This window comes from Hyla sarda, chromosome 8 (genome assembly GCF_029499605.1).
Source record: "Hyla sarda isolate aHylSar1 chromosome 8, aHylSar1.hap1, whole genome shotgun sequence".
Lineage (NCBI taxonomy): Eukaryota > Metazoa > Chordata > Amphibia > Anura > Hylidae > Hyla > Hyla sarda.
Window position 1 is genome coordinate 172,452,582 of NC_079196.1, and position 14,259 is coordinate 172,466,840.

General features: G+C 43.0%; 1 protein-coding gene across 3 annotated transcripts in view; it reads right to left on the bottom strand.

Annotated features, from left to right (window-relative positions):
- Positions 1-1,606: 1,606 nt before the first annotated feature.
- Positions 1,607-14,259, bottom strand: part of LOC130284866 (hemoglobin subunit beta-2-like) — an 81,844-nt gene continuing 69,191 nt past the window's right edge. For 2 of the 3 annotated variants that reach the window (XM_056535745.1, XM_056535746.1), the window contains 3 exons: positions 3,599-3,721; positions 2,077-2,299; positions 1,607-1,808 (listed from right to left, as the gene is read on the bottom strand). In XM_056535745.1, the coding sequence (XP_056391720.1) occupies positions 1,677-1,808; positions 2,077-2,299; positions 3,599-3,721 (478 nt within the window). In that variant the 3' untranslated portion in view covers positions 1,607-1,676. Of the gene's footprint in view, positions 1,809-2,076; positions 2,300-3,598; positions 3,722-10,876; positions 11,096-14,259 lie in introns of those variants that run through there. The other variant, XM_056535744.1, reaches the window with a different exon arrangement.

Consider the following 14,259-nt stretch of genomic DNA (forward strand, 5'->3'; position numbering starts at 1 on the left):
GATTATTATTATTACTCAACTTTTGTATACATTGTATGGACAATTTGTTATCTGATTTATTTTTGCAAAACAAAAAACTATTATGTATACATAATTATTCACAGGTATACAGAGAGCTTCTCAATATGAAGTAATGAACTGATTTATCTGTGCACAGGTTTTCCTTGAGCATTTTATTCAAACATTGTCCATTGTCATCAGAAGAAAGAGATTATTAGTTTTTAACATTAGGGATTAACATTAGGGATTATTATTTGTGTAATTATTTTAAAATATATTAATAAGGGTTACATTTTACATTTTAGAAGGGTATCTACTTAAGTTCAGTGATTGTAAAAGGTCTACCAAATCACCTGTTGGGTGTTGTGAATGGTACTATGTAATGATAACAAAAAAGGGGAAGGGAGGTTGGCCGCTTCTTTGATGAATTGATTACCATATTTATCGGCGTATAACACGCACTTTTTAGGCTAAAATTTTTAGTCTAAAGTCTATGTGCGTGTTATACGCCGATACACCCCCAGGAAAGGCAGGGGGAGAGAGGCCGTCGCTGCCCGCTTCTCTCCCCCTGCCTTTCCTGGGGTCTAGAGCCCTGCTGCCGGCCCTTCTCTCCCCCCTGGCTATCATGACGTCATGCGCCGCGCCGTGCAGCGCATAGCAACGACGCAGGGGACGCACGCCGGAGGCCTGCAGCAGCGCGGACCCCACCCCGGCAACAGGTAATTATGCCACCGGGGATGGAGTGAGGCAACGGGGCAGCGGCGCCGGCAATGGGTGCCGCTGCCCCTTCTCTCCCCCTGGCTGTCGGCGCCGCTTCTCTCCCCCTGGCTATCGGCGCCGGCAATGGGGCGCCGGCACCGATAGTCAGGGGGACAGAACGGGCAGCGGCGCCGATAGCCAGGGGGAGAGAAGGGCCGGCATATTTTTACCCAAATATCCTTGGTAAAATGAGGGTGCGTGTTATAGGCCGGTGCGTGGTATACCCCGATAAATACGGTATATTCCTCCTAATATGTACAAAACAACATGCATAATTAGGGTAGTGGTGAGGGTCAGCTCCAACATGCACCAAGTGCTGTGTAATAGCGATAGCCAGGTAAGCTGCAAAGCGGAGCTTTTTGAAGGCCATGGTCCCCTCCCACAAAGTGGGTATTGACTGGTATGGCAAGGAGCATGGAGCCTGTGCCCAGTGCTAGTGGTAGGGCGTGGATAAGAGAAACTGTGGGACGGGAATAATGGATGGGAATGACAGTGTAATGCTTGGGGTGTATATATGTAACTTTTTACAATATGATCACCCATTTATGTTTTAGAATTTAGTTTATATAACCTTAGAATGGAAAACCATAGATAAATTCTTCTACAAACAGCACAACTCTTGTCCATGGGTCTGGTATTTCAACCCAATCAAATGAATAGGGCTGAGCTGCCATAACAAACACAGCCTGGGAACCAAAGTGATGTGGTTTCTATAAGAAAGCAGGTCTTTATTTTTTGCATCTTATGGACCCATTCAAGGAAATCAGGTTTATGAAATACTTTTTACAATGCATTGATGTTTCTGAATGACCACTGACAATAGTTTTTTTTTATATTAATAGATGCTTTTTATTGAGGATATGCTGTACACAATAATCCACTTCCTCATCTGAGGATGCTGTTTTCTGTGCTCCAGTTTAGCTGTGGTAGCTGTGGCTAAGACCATCAACCAAGACAGCAAAGAACTTCTCCACAGCATGTTGAACCTGGGGAGAGAAGGTTTTTCCAAGCCTGGTACCCAGGACAATGACCAGAACCTCGGCAAAGCGCTGTAGATGAAATAATACAACTATGGTTAGTTATGCCACCATTAGTTGAGTTGGCTTCACTTAAAAAAAAAACCTATCTTTGTGTATATAACTGAGATAAACAAAATACAGGGTGTGAGTGATAATTTTTATAATAAGAGCCATACATCTTTAAATGTTAAGACTAATATTTGGTTTTGTTGCTGGAAGTAAAGTGTTAATGATTTTGTGACGCTAAAAGGTTCTTAAACCTATTAAGCTCCATAGTTTAGAGGAATAATGTCTTTACCCTGAAGTTCTCGGGATCCACATGCAGCTTGAAAGCATGGATGTCACTGAGGTTATGAAGAGAGGACCTCACGCTGTCCAGGTGGCCGATGGTATCACCAATAGCTGACAGGACTCTTTTGCCATGGGCGCTGACCTTGGCATTTCCAGCAATTGCAGTTGGGTTGGACAGGTTTCCAAAGCTGCTGAAATACCTCTGTGTCCAGGGGTACACAATCAGAAGCCTGTTAAGAGAGAAAACAATAATTTACTAAAACTATATGTTATAATGCAGGATTAAAATGACAAGGCCCTTATTATTGATGTGTGCTAAAGATTTTAAATATAGTGTCCATAGCCTGCACTGGACCCATACTGTACTTTTATACAGGCACCTTATCTATCATATTGTATTCAGTAGAAGAATGGAGCAGTCACCCAGAACTTGCTAGTAGTGGCTTTTTTATTGTTCGATAGAACATGCGGGATACAGCGTGCAGGGGGGGCAGGTGGTGAGGATGCGGGGGTATTGTCTGGCGACGGGCCGTTATCGCGATAACGGCCCGTCGCCAGACAATACCCCTGTGTCCTCACCACCTGCCCCCCTGCACGCTGTATCCTGCAAGTTCTAACAAACAATAAAGAAGCTACTACTAGCAAGTTCTGGGTGAGTGCTCCGTTCTTCTACTGAATACTCCATGCCTTGTTTCTCTGCCTTTCACGAGTCAGCACCTGTACAGACGCATCCAGCTTCCAGGGAACCGTTTACTGCAAATTGGGAATGATTTTGCTCAGTCCGATTGTTCATTACATGTAGTGCCGATTACACCTTTTGTTGGATTTGTTCTATCATATTATTTTTCGGCAGACAATCATTAAACTCCAAGCACTGGACTAACCCCATGCATAGAGACTCAGCCTACCACCACTAAATGGGTATTCCAGGAATAAAAAAAAACAGGCCTTTTTTCTTTCAAAGACCTCTTGCTATTTGTCTCCAGGTTGGATGTGGTTCTGCAGCTCCGTTCCATTGAAGTGAATGGAGCCACGTTGCAATACCACACCCAAAGTGGAGACAAGGAGGGCGCTGTCTTTGTTTTTTTCCCCCTCGGAATACCCCTTTAAATTCCATGCATCTACACACATGTTGCAGCTGATATTTTGGAACATGTTTGTGCATTAGTTTTGCAGGGTATTGTAGGGTATTGTACATCGCATGTCTGAACCATTTCAATGTTTCAGCTATTAGATAGAAGCAAAAGCTGACGCTTATGACTCGTTAAAATAGTTCAGACATGGATATTATGTTTAAAATTGATGTTATCGATCATTTTCGTAAAACCATGCTAAATTATTAAACATTTTTAGTTTATATAAAAAGATATTTAATATTTTATATAAAAATATATTTTCTATTGACAGTATACAACTTTGCTAAAACTATTGAAAAATACAAAAGGAGGACATTTGGCAGAATAGTACAAGAAAAAAAAAGTTTCCACTTATTTTACTATAAAATATTAAATATGTATTTTTTCTATTACCTGGCCAGAGCATCAGGTCCATCCCTGTCAATATTGACTTTGGACCACACGGAGGTGATGGCGGATCTCTCTTCAGCTGTCCAATGAACCATGGTGACGATTAGAGGTGAGTAGCTACTGCTTCTATTGTGAGAAGTAGAATGCTCTAAGAAATATCCCTTTGCAAGTATGATTTATAGGGTGCTTAGTATGTCACGCCTAAATTGGTTTTATGCTGTGTCACCCTATTGTTTGCACTGTATCACCCCAGCCTGCACTGATAAGGAAATGATATGACTGACATTGCTATTTAATATCATGTCTTGTTCAAATGTACATGATTTTGTAAGTCTGCATCTGCTTATGCTGATCATACACAAATGTCTAAAGTTAAAAATAGATAAGAAATGAACAGCTGTCTGCCAGATAAAATTGTTAATGCAAGAAGAATATGAAATAGCTTGTGAATTATAATATTGGCTAAAACAATGAATGATATATGATATTCAATAAATATGATTACTAGTGACCAGTCTTGGGAGGGCCCAGGTCATCATTGGTTCTTACAGGAATAACTTTATTTCTGCATTGGTCCACTAAGACTATGGCTATATGACTGCTTATAATAAGAATATACTGCATATAATAAAAATGAGAAAACTCCTAGATACCTAAATAAGGCATTATACTGTAGCTTCCAATATGTGGAATTGCTTTCTTGTGCAGTTAGGCTTCACATAAACACATGATAGAAGTACCTCTATTATGACCCAGTTTGAGAATCCAACCAATCACCTCTTTGGAGAAGATCACCCAAAATTGCATTAAAAAGTGGTCATCTCTAGGGACTGTCTTCTTAGAGAAAATGGTCACTATGTGCAATGTATGGTGGGCTAAAATCTTTCATACAAGATGGTCATCACAAAGAGGTAGTGGTTTTACTGTATTTATCAAGATACAAATCACTTGTTAGATAAAACCAAAATCTATGAAAAAGTGAACTCTAGGATGAGAAGAGAATTTGTGAAGTAAATCTTGCTAGAAAAGTTTAGGAGAACGAGCAGAAGGCCAAGGAACTACTGATAATGGTTGGACAGTATTTTGTCTCCTTCAATATTAGTTTTTTCCACAAATAATAGTTGTTTTGCTTCAATGTAATGTACATTTCATGGGCCAAATATTTTCAGACTTCCTGTATTTAATGGACACGAACTGTTGCTAAAAATAGTGAAAAAAGTTAAGACTTGGGGGTGGGAGTAGGCAGATAAAGAAGTGTCGGAGGCAACAACAGAATGAGCAGCAGAAAATATAGAAAGAAGAATAATAAAATGGAAATTGTTGTAGTACATTAACCTGTTGGGGACGAAGGGCGTATGCATACGCCCTTGCGTCCTGGTACTTAAGGACGAAGGGCTTATCCATACGCCCGTGGGAATTTCGGTCCCCGCTGCGCGCCGGGCGGGGACCGGGCCAGGGTGACTGCTGATATCTATCAGCAGGCACCCCGTGCAAATGCACAGGGGGGTCATTAGACCCCCCCATGTCGGCGATCGGCGCAAATCGCAAGTGAATTCACACTTGCGATTTGCGCCGATTCCGGGCCATTACGGGTCTATGGTGACCCGGAATAGAAGGGGGATCGCGGGTGTCTAAGACACCCACGATCCCCCTAAAGCGATAGGAGTGAGTTGGCACGGGTGCCACCCCTCCTATCCCTGCTATTGGTGGTCTAGACGCGACCACCAATAGCAGATCTGGGGCGGAGGGGTTTACTTTCGTTTCCCCCGTCCTGCCCACCTACAATAGGCGGGGCAGAACGGGGAAAACGAAGAGGAGTGGCGCCGGAGTCCACTTACCCGTCCGGAGGCTGCGGAGCGACGGCGATCGGCGGGCGGCGACGGATATCGGCGCAGGTGGCGTGCAGCAGAAGAGGACGGCACCCTGGATGCGACAGAAGCCGGTGAGTAGTTGCCTAGCAACATCTAGAGGGCTACAGTCTGAGACCACTATAGTGGTCTCTAGACTGTAGCCCTCCAGATGTTGCAAAACTACAACTCCCAGCATGCACAGACAGCTGTTTGCTGTGTGGGCATGCTGGAATTTGTAGTTTTGCAACAGCTGGAGGTCTGCAGTTTAGAGACCACTGCACAGTGGTCTCTATACTGCCCTCTAGATCTTGCAAAACTACAACTCCTAACATGCCCACACAGCTGTTTGCTGTCTGGGCATGCTGGGAGTTGTAGTTTTGCAACATCTGGAGGTCCACAGTTTGGAGATCACTGTTGAATGGTCTCTAAATTGTAGCACTCCAGATGTTGCAAAACTACAAATTCCAGCATGCCCACACAGAAAACAGCTGTCTCGGCATGCTGGGAGTTGTAGTTGCGTACCTCCAGCTGTTGCATAACTACATCTCCCAGCATGCCCTTCTGTGATCAGTACATGCTGGGAATTGTAGTTTTGCAACAGCTGGAGGCACACTGGTTGGAAAATACTGAGTTAGGTAACAGAACCTAACTGAAGGTTTTCCAACCAGTGTGCCTCCAGCTGTTGCAAAACTACAACTCCCAGCATGTACTGACAGACCGTGCATGCTGGGAGTTGTAGTTTTGCAACAGCTGAAGGCTCACTGGTTTGAAAATACTGAGTTAGGTAACAGAACCTAACTGAAGGTTTTCCAACCAGTGTGCCTCCAGCTGTTGCAAAACTACAACTCCCAGCATGCACGGTCTGTCAGTACATGCTGGGAGTTGTAATTTTGAAACAGCTGGAGGTACAGGGTACATTCACACGGGCGGGTTTACAGCAAGTTTCCTGCTTCAAGTATGAGCTGCGGCAAATTTTTCGCCGCAGCGCAAATTCCTAGCGGGAAACTCACCGTAACCCCCCAGTGTGACTGTACCCTAAAAACACTACACTACACTAACACCTAATAAAGAGTAAAAAACTACATATACATCCCATACACTGTCCCCCCCCCCCCCCCCAATAAAAATGAAAAACGTATTGTACGGCAGTGTTTCCAAAATGGAGCCTCCAGCTGTTGCAAAACCATAACTCCCAGCATTTCCGGACAGCCACTGACTGTCAAGGCATGCTGGGAGTTTAGCAACAGCTGGAGGCACCCTGTTTGGGAATCACTGGCGTAGAATACCCCTATGTCCACCCCTATGCAATCCCTAATTTAGTCCTCAAATGCGCATGGCGCTCTCTCACTTCGGAGCCCTGTCGTATTTCAAGGAAACAGTTTAGGGCCACATATGGGGTATTTCTGTACTCGGGAGAAATTACACTGCAAATTTTGGGGGGCTTTTTCTCCTTTTACCCCTTATGAAAAGGAAAAGTTGGGGTCTACACCAGCCTGTTAGTGTAAAAAAAAAATTTTTACACTAACATGCTGGTGTTGCCCTTTACTTTTTATTTTCACAAGAGGTAAAAGGAAAAAAAGACCCCCAAAATTTGTAACGCAATTTCTCCTGAGTACAGAAATACCCCATATGTGGGCGTAAAATGCTCTGCGGGCGCATAACAAGGCTCAGGAGTGAGAGCGCACTATGTACATTTGAGGCTGAAATTGGTGATTTGCACAGGGGTGGCTGATTTTACAGCGGTTCTGACTTAAACCCAAAAAAATAAATACCCACATGTGATCCCATTTTGGAAACCCCTCACGGAATGTAACAAGGGGTACAGTGAGCATTTACGCCCCACAAGTGTCTGACAGACTTTTGGAACAGTGGTCCGTGAAAATGAAAAATGTAATTTTTTTGTTTGCACAGCCCACTGTTCCAAAGATCTGTCAAACGCCAGTGGGGTGTAAATGCTCACTGTACCCCTTATTACATTCCGTGAGGGGTGTAGTTTCCAAAATGGGGTCACATGTGGGGGGGTCCACTGTTCTGGCACCACGGGGGGCTTTGTAAATGCACATGGCCCCCGACTTCCATTCCAAACAAATTATCTCTCTAAAAGCTCAATGGCGCTCCTTCTCTTCTGAGCATTGTAGTTCGCTCGCAGTGCACTTGACGTCCAAACATGGGGTATTTCCATACTCAGAAGTAATGGGGTTACAAATTTTGGGGGGCATTTTCTCCTATTACCCTTTGTAAAAAAGTAAAATTTGGGGAAAAACCAGCATTTTAGTTGAATTTTTTTTTTTTTCATTTACACATCCGACTTTAACAAAAAGTGGTGTTAAGGCTCACCGTACCCCTTGTTATGTTCCTTGAGGGGTGTCGTTTCCATAATAGTGTGCGATGTGGGGGGTTTTGCTGTCCTGGCATCATAGGGGCTTCCTAAATGGGACATGCCCCCCAAAAACCATTTCAGAAAAACTCACTCTCCTAAATCCCATTGTTGCTCCTTTGCTTCTGAGCCCTCTATGGAACCCGCCGAACACTTGACATACACATATGAGGTATTTTCTCACTCGAGAGAAATTGGGTTACAAATTTTGAGAGGATTTTTTTTCCTTTTACCCCTTGTAAAAATTCAAAAACGGAGTCTACAAGAACATGCCAGTGTAAAAAATGAAGATTTTGAATTTTCTCCTTCACTTTGCTGCTATTGCTGTGAAACACCTAAAGGGTTAACACACTTACTGAATGTCATTTTGAATACTTTGAGGGGTGCAGTTTTTATAATGGGGTCATTTGTGGGGTATTTCTAATAGGAAGACCCTTCAAATCCACTTCAAACCTGAACTGGTCCCTGAAAAATTCCAATTTTGAAAATTATGCTTAAAATTGGAAAATTGCTGCTGAACTTTGAAGCCCTCTGATGTTTTCCAAAAGTAAAAACTCATCAATTTTATGATGCAAATATAAAGTAGACATATTGTATATGTGAATCAATATATAATTTATTTGGAATATCCATATTCCTAATAAGCAGAGAGCTTCAAAGTTAGAAAAATGCAAAATTTTCAAATTTTTCATGAAATTTTTGAATTTTTCACCCAGAAAGGATGCAAGTATTGACGAAAATTTACCACTAACATAAAGTAGAATATGTCCCGAAAAAACAATCTCGGAATCAAATTTATAAGTAAAAGCATCCCAGAGTTATTAATGCTTAAAGTGACAGTGGTCAAATTTGCAAAAAATGCTCCTGTCCTTAGGGTCATAATGGGCTCCGTCCCCAAGGGGTTAAAGGGGTATTCCAGGAAAAAACTTTTATATATATATATATATATATATATCAACTGGCTACAGAAAGTTAAACAGATTTGTAAGTTACTGCTATTAAAAAAATCTTAATCCCTCCAGTCCTTATCAGCTACTGAAGTTGAGTTGTTTTTTGTCTAACTGCTCTCTGACGACACCTGTCTTGGGAGCTGTCCAGAGTAGGAGCGAATCCCCATAGTAAACATCTTATGCTCCGGACAGTTCCTGAGACAGACAGAGGTGTCAGCAGAGAGCACTGTTGTCAGACAGAAAAGAACAGCTCAACTTCAGCAGCTGATAACTATTGGAAATATTTTTTAATTGGATTAATTTTCAAATGTGTTAAAGTTTTTTTTTATCCTGGAATACCCCTTTAATTTATTTGGGGCAATATGAAGCAGAAGTCCTCAAACAAGTCCTCAAAGACCAACAGTCTAGGATTTTATTTTTTCCATGTTAAATTGTCATATTATATTCCAGTACAATAACTGAAAAAACTGAAATGTTTTTGGACTATGAGGACTTGTTTGGGGAACACTGGTATAAAGGATAAATACTATTTGTCTACCAATTTTTTAAATAGCCATCATGTTGAACTTTTACTTGATTGAATTTGGGGCTACATTTCTCCAGGAACACGTTTTATTGTATTTGGTTTATACAGTGGTCAGACAACGTATGTAAAAACTGAACAGTGTTGCCTCGTGAAGCAGACAATGAATCTGTAGAAATGTTACATTAAGTAAAACTTGGCCTTGAAGAAACATATTTTCGTAACATATACCTTCTTGAAATTATTGAACTGTATATTTTGTGTTTATTTTAGCTGAGCGTTTTTTAGAAGTATTAAAGTGTTAGTGTCACTTAGAAAAAGTATTGTAAATAAAAAGATGTTTAATATTGGCTACCTACGTTCCTATCTGGCTATTTACCTACCTAGCTACCTACCTGCCAACCTACATAGCTACTGATTTACCTACCTATCTACTTGGTAACCAGCCTAGCTAACTACCTCCCTAGCTACATACTTTGCTACCTAACAATCTACCTACCTAGCTACCTGACTACCTACTTGTCTACAAGGCTACCTATGTAGCTAGCTAGTAACCTACCTATAAAGTAATTATGAGGACATATCTACCTAAAGGGAGAACTACCTGCCTTTTTTGGGGGGCAGGGGATATGCTCACTTGATGGGGAACCTACTATCCTTCCCACTTTTTACAGTGTGCGACACCAAGAGAGCATTATTATAGTTTGGGGTTTATAAATAGGAAGATTGTATAGAGGTGAGGACATTGGGAAAATGCATAGTCTAAGATGTTTGTCCTGCAGATGCTGAATAGATGAGTTATGGCTGGATGAAGACATCATGGTGGTCTGAGTCAGATGGAGAAGAAAAGAGGATGACTGCGATCAGAGAAGTCAGCACCTGTGAGTCACTGGATATAACTGTATCACTTATATAGCCTGCAGATAATGTGTACAGTTTGTATCTATCTCTACATGGTCCTATATATAACAACTTATATGGTCTGCAGATCCTGTGTACAGCTTGTATCTACTTCTACATGGTCCTGTATATAATAACTTATATGGTATACAGATCCTGGGTACAGCTTGTATCTACCTCTTTATGATCCTGTATATAATAACTTATATGGTATACAGATCCTGTGTACAGCTTGTATCTACCTCTACGTGGTCCTTTATATTATCACTTATATGGTATAGAGATCCTGTGTATAGCTGGTATCTATCTCTATATGGTCCTGTATATAATATGTATATGGTATACAGATCATGTATATAGCTGGTATCTACCTCTATTTGGTCCTGTATATAATCACTTATATGGTATACAGATCATGTGCATAGTTAGTATCTACCTCTATATGGTCTTGTATATAATCACTTATATGGTATACAGATCCTATGTACACCTCTATATAGTCACTGTAAAGAGGGGAATGCTAGTCTGTATACAGTGGTTTTATTCATGATCAGTATGGTGCATCAGTCACTGTGTGTATAGTGTGTTCTTAGTGCGCTGTTAGTATTTGGTCCTGGCATTATTTGTATACTGGTATTATTGGTATTGTTAGTCTGTATATAATGGTCTTGTTAGACTCACCGCAGTTGACTGGAACTCGGGAGGAAGTAGATCCGCTGGGCCGCAGTAGTCTGGAACATGAGAGGTAGTAGATCCGCTGGTCCTGTGTGACAGATGACGCGGGCCATGCCAGGGAGTGGAGTGGTACCGCTGGTTTTCACCAGAGCCAGCCACAAAGCGGGATGGTCTTGCTGCGGCAGGCGGCACCCAGGCTGCTACCCCTGGCATGACCACACAGGTGGCTGAGGTAAAGAGAGGCACAGAAGGGATGAGACAGGATGTAGTCAGGATAGCAGGAGGTCAGGTCAGGTGGCACAGAAGCATAGTCAGGAACCTAGCAGTAGGTCAATAGGCAGGCGGCAAGGAATACGGTCAGGTCACAGAATGCAAGGTCAGGAACACCAGAGTACAACACAGGAAACACTTTCTCTTAGGCACAGTGGCAAACAAAGATCAGGCAGAGGTATGTGGGAGGTGCAGAAACGTATAACAATGAGACAGGTGAAACCCATGATTATGGGTTTACTGGCCCTTTAAATTTCCGAGCTCCGGCGTGCGCATGCCCTAGGACGTGGGGGCACACGTGCCGGAGCTGAGAGACGGAGGCAGAAGGCGGGGGTGAGTGACGGGCTGGGACTTGCATGTGGGCGCATCCCGTGATGCGTATCCCAGCCCCGCTGGCAGGAGACATGAGAGGGGAGATGCGCTCACGGCTGGTGTGTAACAGGTTTCTACTTGTAGAAATTGTGGTCTTATCCGGTCTTTGTGTGATGGTACAATTTGTTCCATGTGTATAAGTATAAGTATTATTGGCAATATTGGTCTCGGTATGCAGGATTTGGTCAGTAACAGTATGATGTTACCTATGTTAAGGTCATATAGATATAGATAGATAGTACGTAAGAAACGCTTGGACCTTCCTGTGTTCAAGCATTTTACTGAAGCTGGACACAACGAACGTGACCTACGATTTACTCTCATTGATCACATTCCTTTACCTAAACACGGCGGCGACCGTGTCACAATGCTAAAACGATGTGAATTACGTTGGATTCACAAACTTGATACACTACGCCCTAAGGGGCTTAATGTCGATTTTATTGTCACCCCTAGTATGTCATAAATGCGCAGACATTACGATCCTATATGCTTTATTCTTATGTGCCTATTTTTATAAGCTGATTTTAACTTGCTTTTTCTCCAGAACTTCCGGTGGGACGACGGACTCTCACCATCACCACTTCATTTATCTACTTTTAATTTATTTATGCCGGAAATGCATGCTGCTGGACCGATTCTTCTGGTTATGCTGTTATCATCGATCCATATGTGGCCATCGCCACTCAACTGCCCCAGGAGTACTCTACTGAGTGTGTTTCTGTACCTAAGAGCGGGTGACGTGTAAGCTCCGCCCCCCTGAACTAGTGATGCAAGGATGCTCACTGCTACCTTGATCCGGTGACGGCTGAGAAGTACCTGGAGTGACGTGGGACACCCTAGTTCCCCCAGGCAACTCTGCGGCAAATGTTCCCACTGGTACTAATATGAAGCCGCTGCATAAAAGTATCTCCACATCAGGTTTTGCTCCAGCAGAGACGAACTTTGCCAATATTTTTGCCCTTACTACATATGGCTGAACTGATCTATTACATCTGTATGTGCATGCGCCAGTTAGCCCGGTCATGTGATCACCACATCATCACGACGCCCTTGTGTCCTATTGGTCCTGCAGTCATTTCCTGTTTCAGCATCACACGCCGACACACGTGGGGCTCCGGCCTTGCTTACTGTATCGAGCTGATTATTTCTCTGTGATTGGTGAGTGTACCTTGCCCCCGCCCTGCTTTTGGAGGATCCTATTCACTTAATTACCTGCACATGATTGCACTTATGAACTTTATATTTTATATGTACGTACAGTACACCTTGATGTCTGCTATACATGGCACGCATTCAGATGTGCTACATTGAGTTTAATTATGCACTTTGATACTGTATACTGCATTCACGTTATGTATTTTTATACAATTTTAATGTAATTGTATCTTAATTGGTCACTCCATTTATACTTGGCACTATACCACATGTATACTAACAACCTGTTAGTTTTTGATATTATGCTGAGAAGCAATCAGATCATTATACAAGATTGTAGACGTGCGACCATGCCTGTTTCTTCTACCCGAATTCACACTGTGTATTCTATCCCCTCCTTTTTTTTTGTTTGAACATGTGTCTGCACTCTTCCTCACCCCCTCAGCCCAACCCTATATAAGTAGTAGTTAGCTACACAAGGGCCATTTCTTTCCTAGCAGCCTCCCAGTCTGACTGGGAGAGCTTGGTAAGTGTGCTATTACACCTTGTTCACACTGTAGTGGTGCTGTGTGGCGTCCGTTGCTGCCTTGGCGCCATGTCTGTGGGGAGGTGCGACCCATAGACTGGTTTGAGTGGCATTGGGGCCGCTCTGCCAGTGGGTCGTTCCCCCCGTGGGCACTGGTGTCGCGGCGGTGGTGGTCGCCGCCCAGTGCTTCGCCATTTTATTCTAGGGACGTTAGGGACCCACTCTAAAAAGGTGGCCTTGACGTGGCGAGTGGGCTTGTACTTTTTGATCAAAAATGTATACTAACAACCTGTTAGTTTTTGATATTATGCTGAGAAGCAATCAGATCATTATACAAGATTGTAGACGTGCGACCATGCCTGTTTCTTCTACCCGAATTCACACTGTGTTTTCTATCCCCTCCATTTTTTTTTGTTTGAACATGTGTCTGCATTCTTCCCCACCCCCTCAGCCCAACCCTATATAAGTAGTAGTTAGCTACACAAGGGCCATTTCTTTCCTAGCAGCCTCCCAGTCTGACTGAGAGAGCATGGTAAGTGAGCTATTACACCTTGTTCACACTGGTGTGGTGCTGTGCGGCGTCCGTTGCTGCCGTGGCGCCGTGTCTGTGGAGAGGTGCGACCCATAGTCTGGTTTGAGTGGCATTGGGGCCGCTCTGCCAGTGGGTCGTTCCCCCCGTGGGCACTGGTGTTGCGGCGGTGGTCACCGCCAAGTGCTACGCTATTTTATTCTAGGGACGTTAGGGACCCACTCTAAATAGGTGGCCTTGACGTGGTGAGTGGGCTTGTACTTTTTGATCAAAAATGTATACTAACAACCTGTTAATTTTTGATATTATACTGAGAAGCAATCAGATCATTATACAATATTGTAGACGTGCGACCATGCCTGTTTCTTCTACCCGAATTCACACTGTGTTTTCTATCCCCTCCTTTTTTTTTTGAACATGTGTCTGCACTATTCCCCACCCCCTCAGCCCAACCCTATATAAGTAGAAGTTAGCTACACAAGGGCCATTTCTTTCGTAGCAGCCTCCCAGTCTGACTGGGAGAGCTTGGTAAGT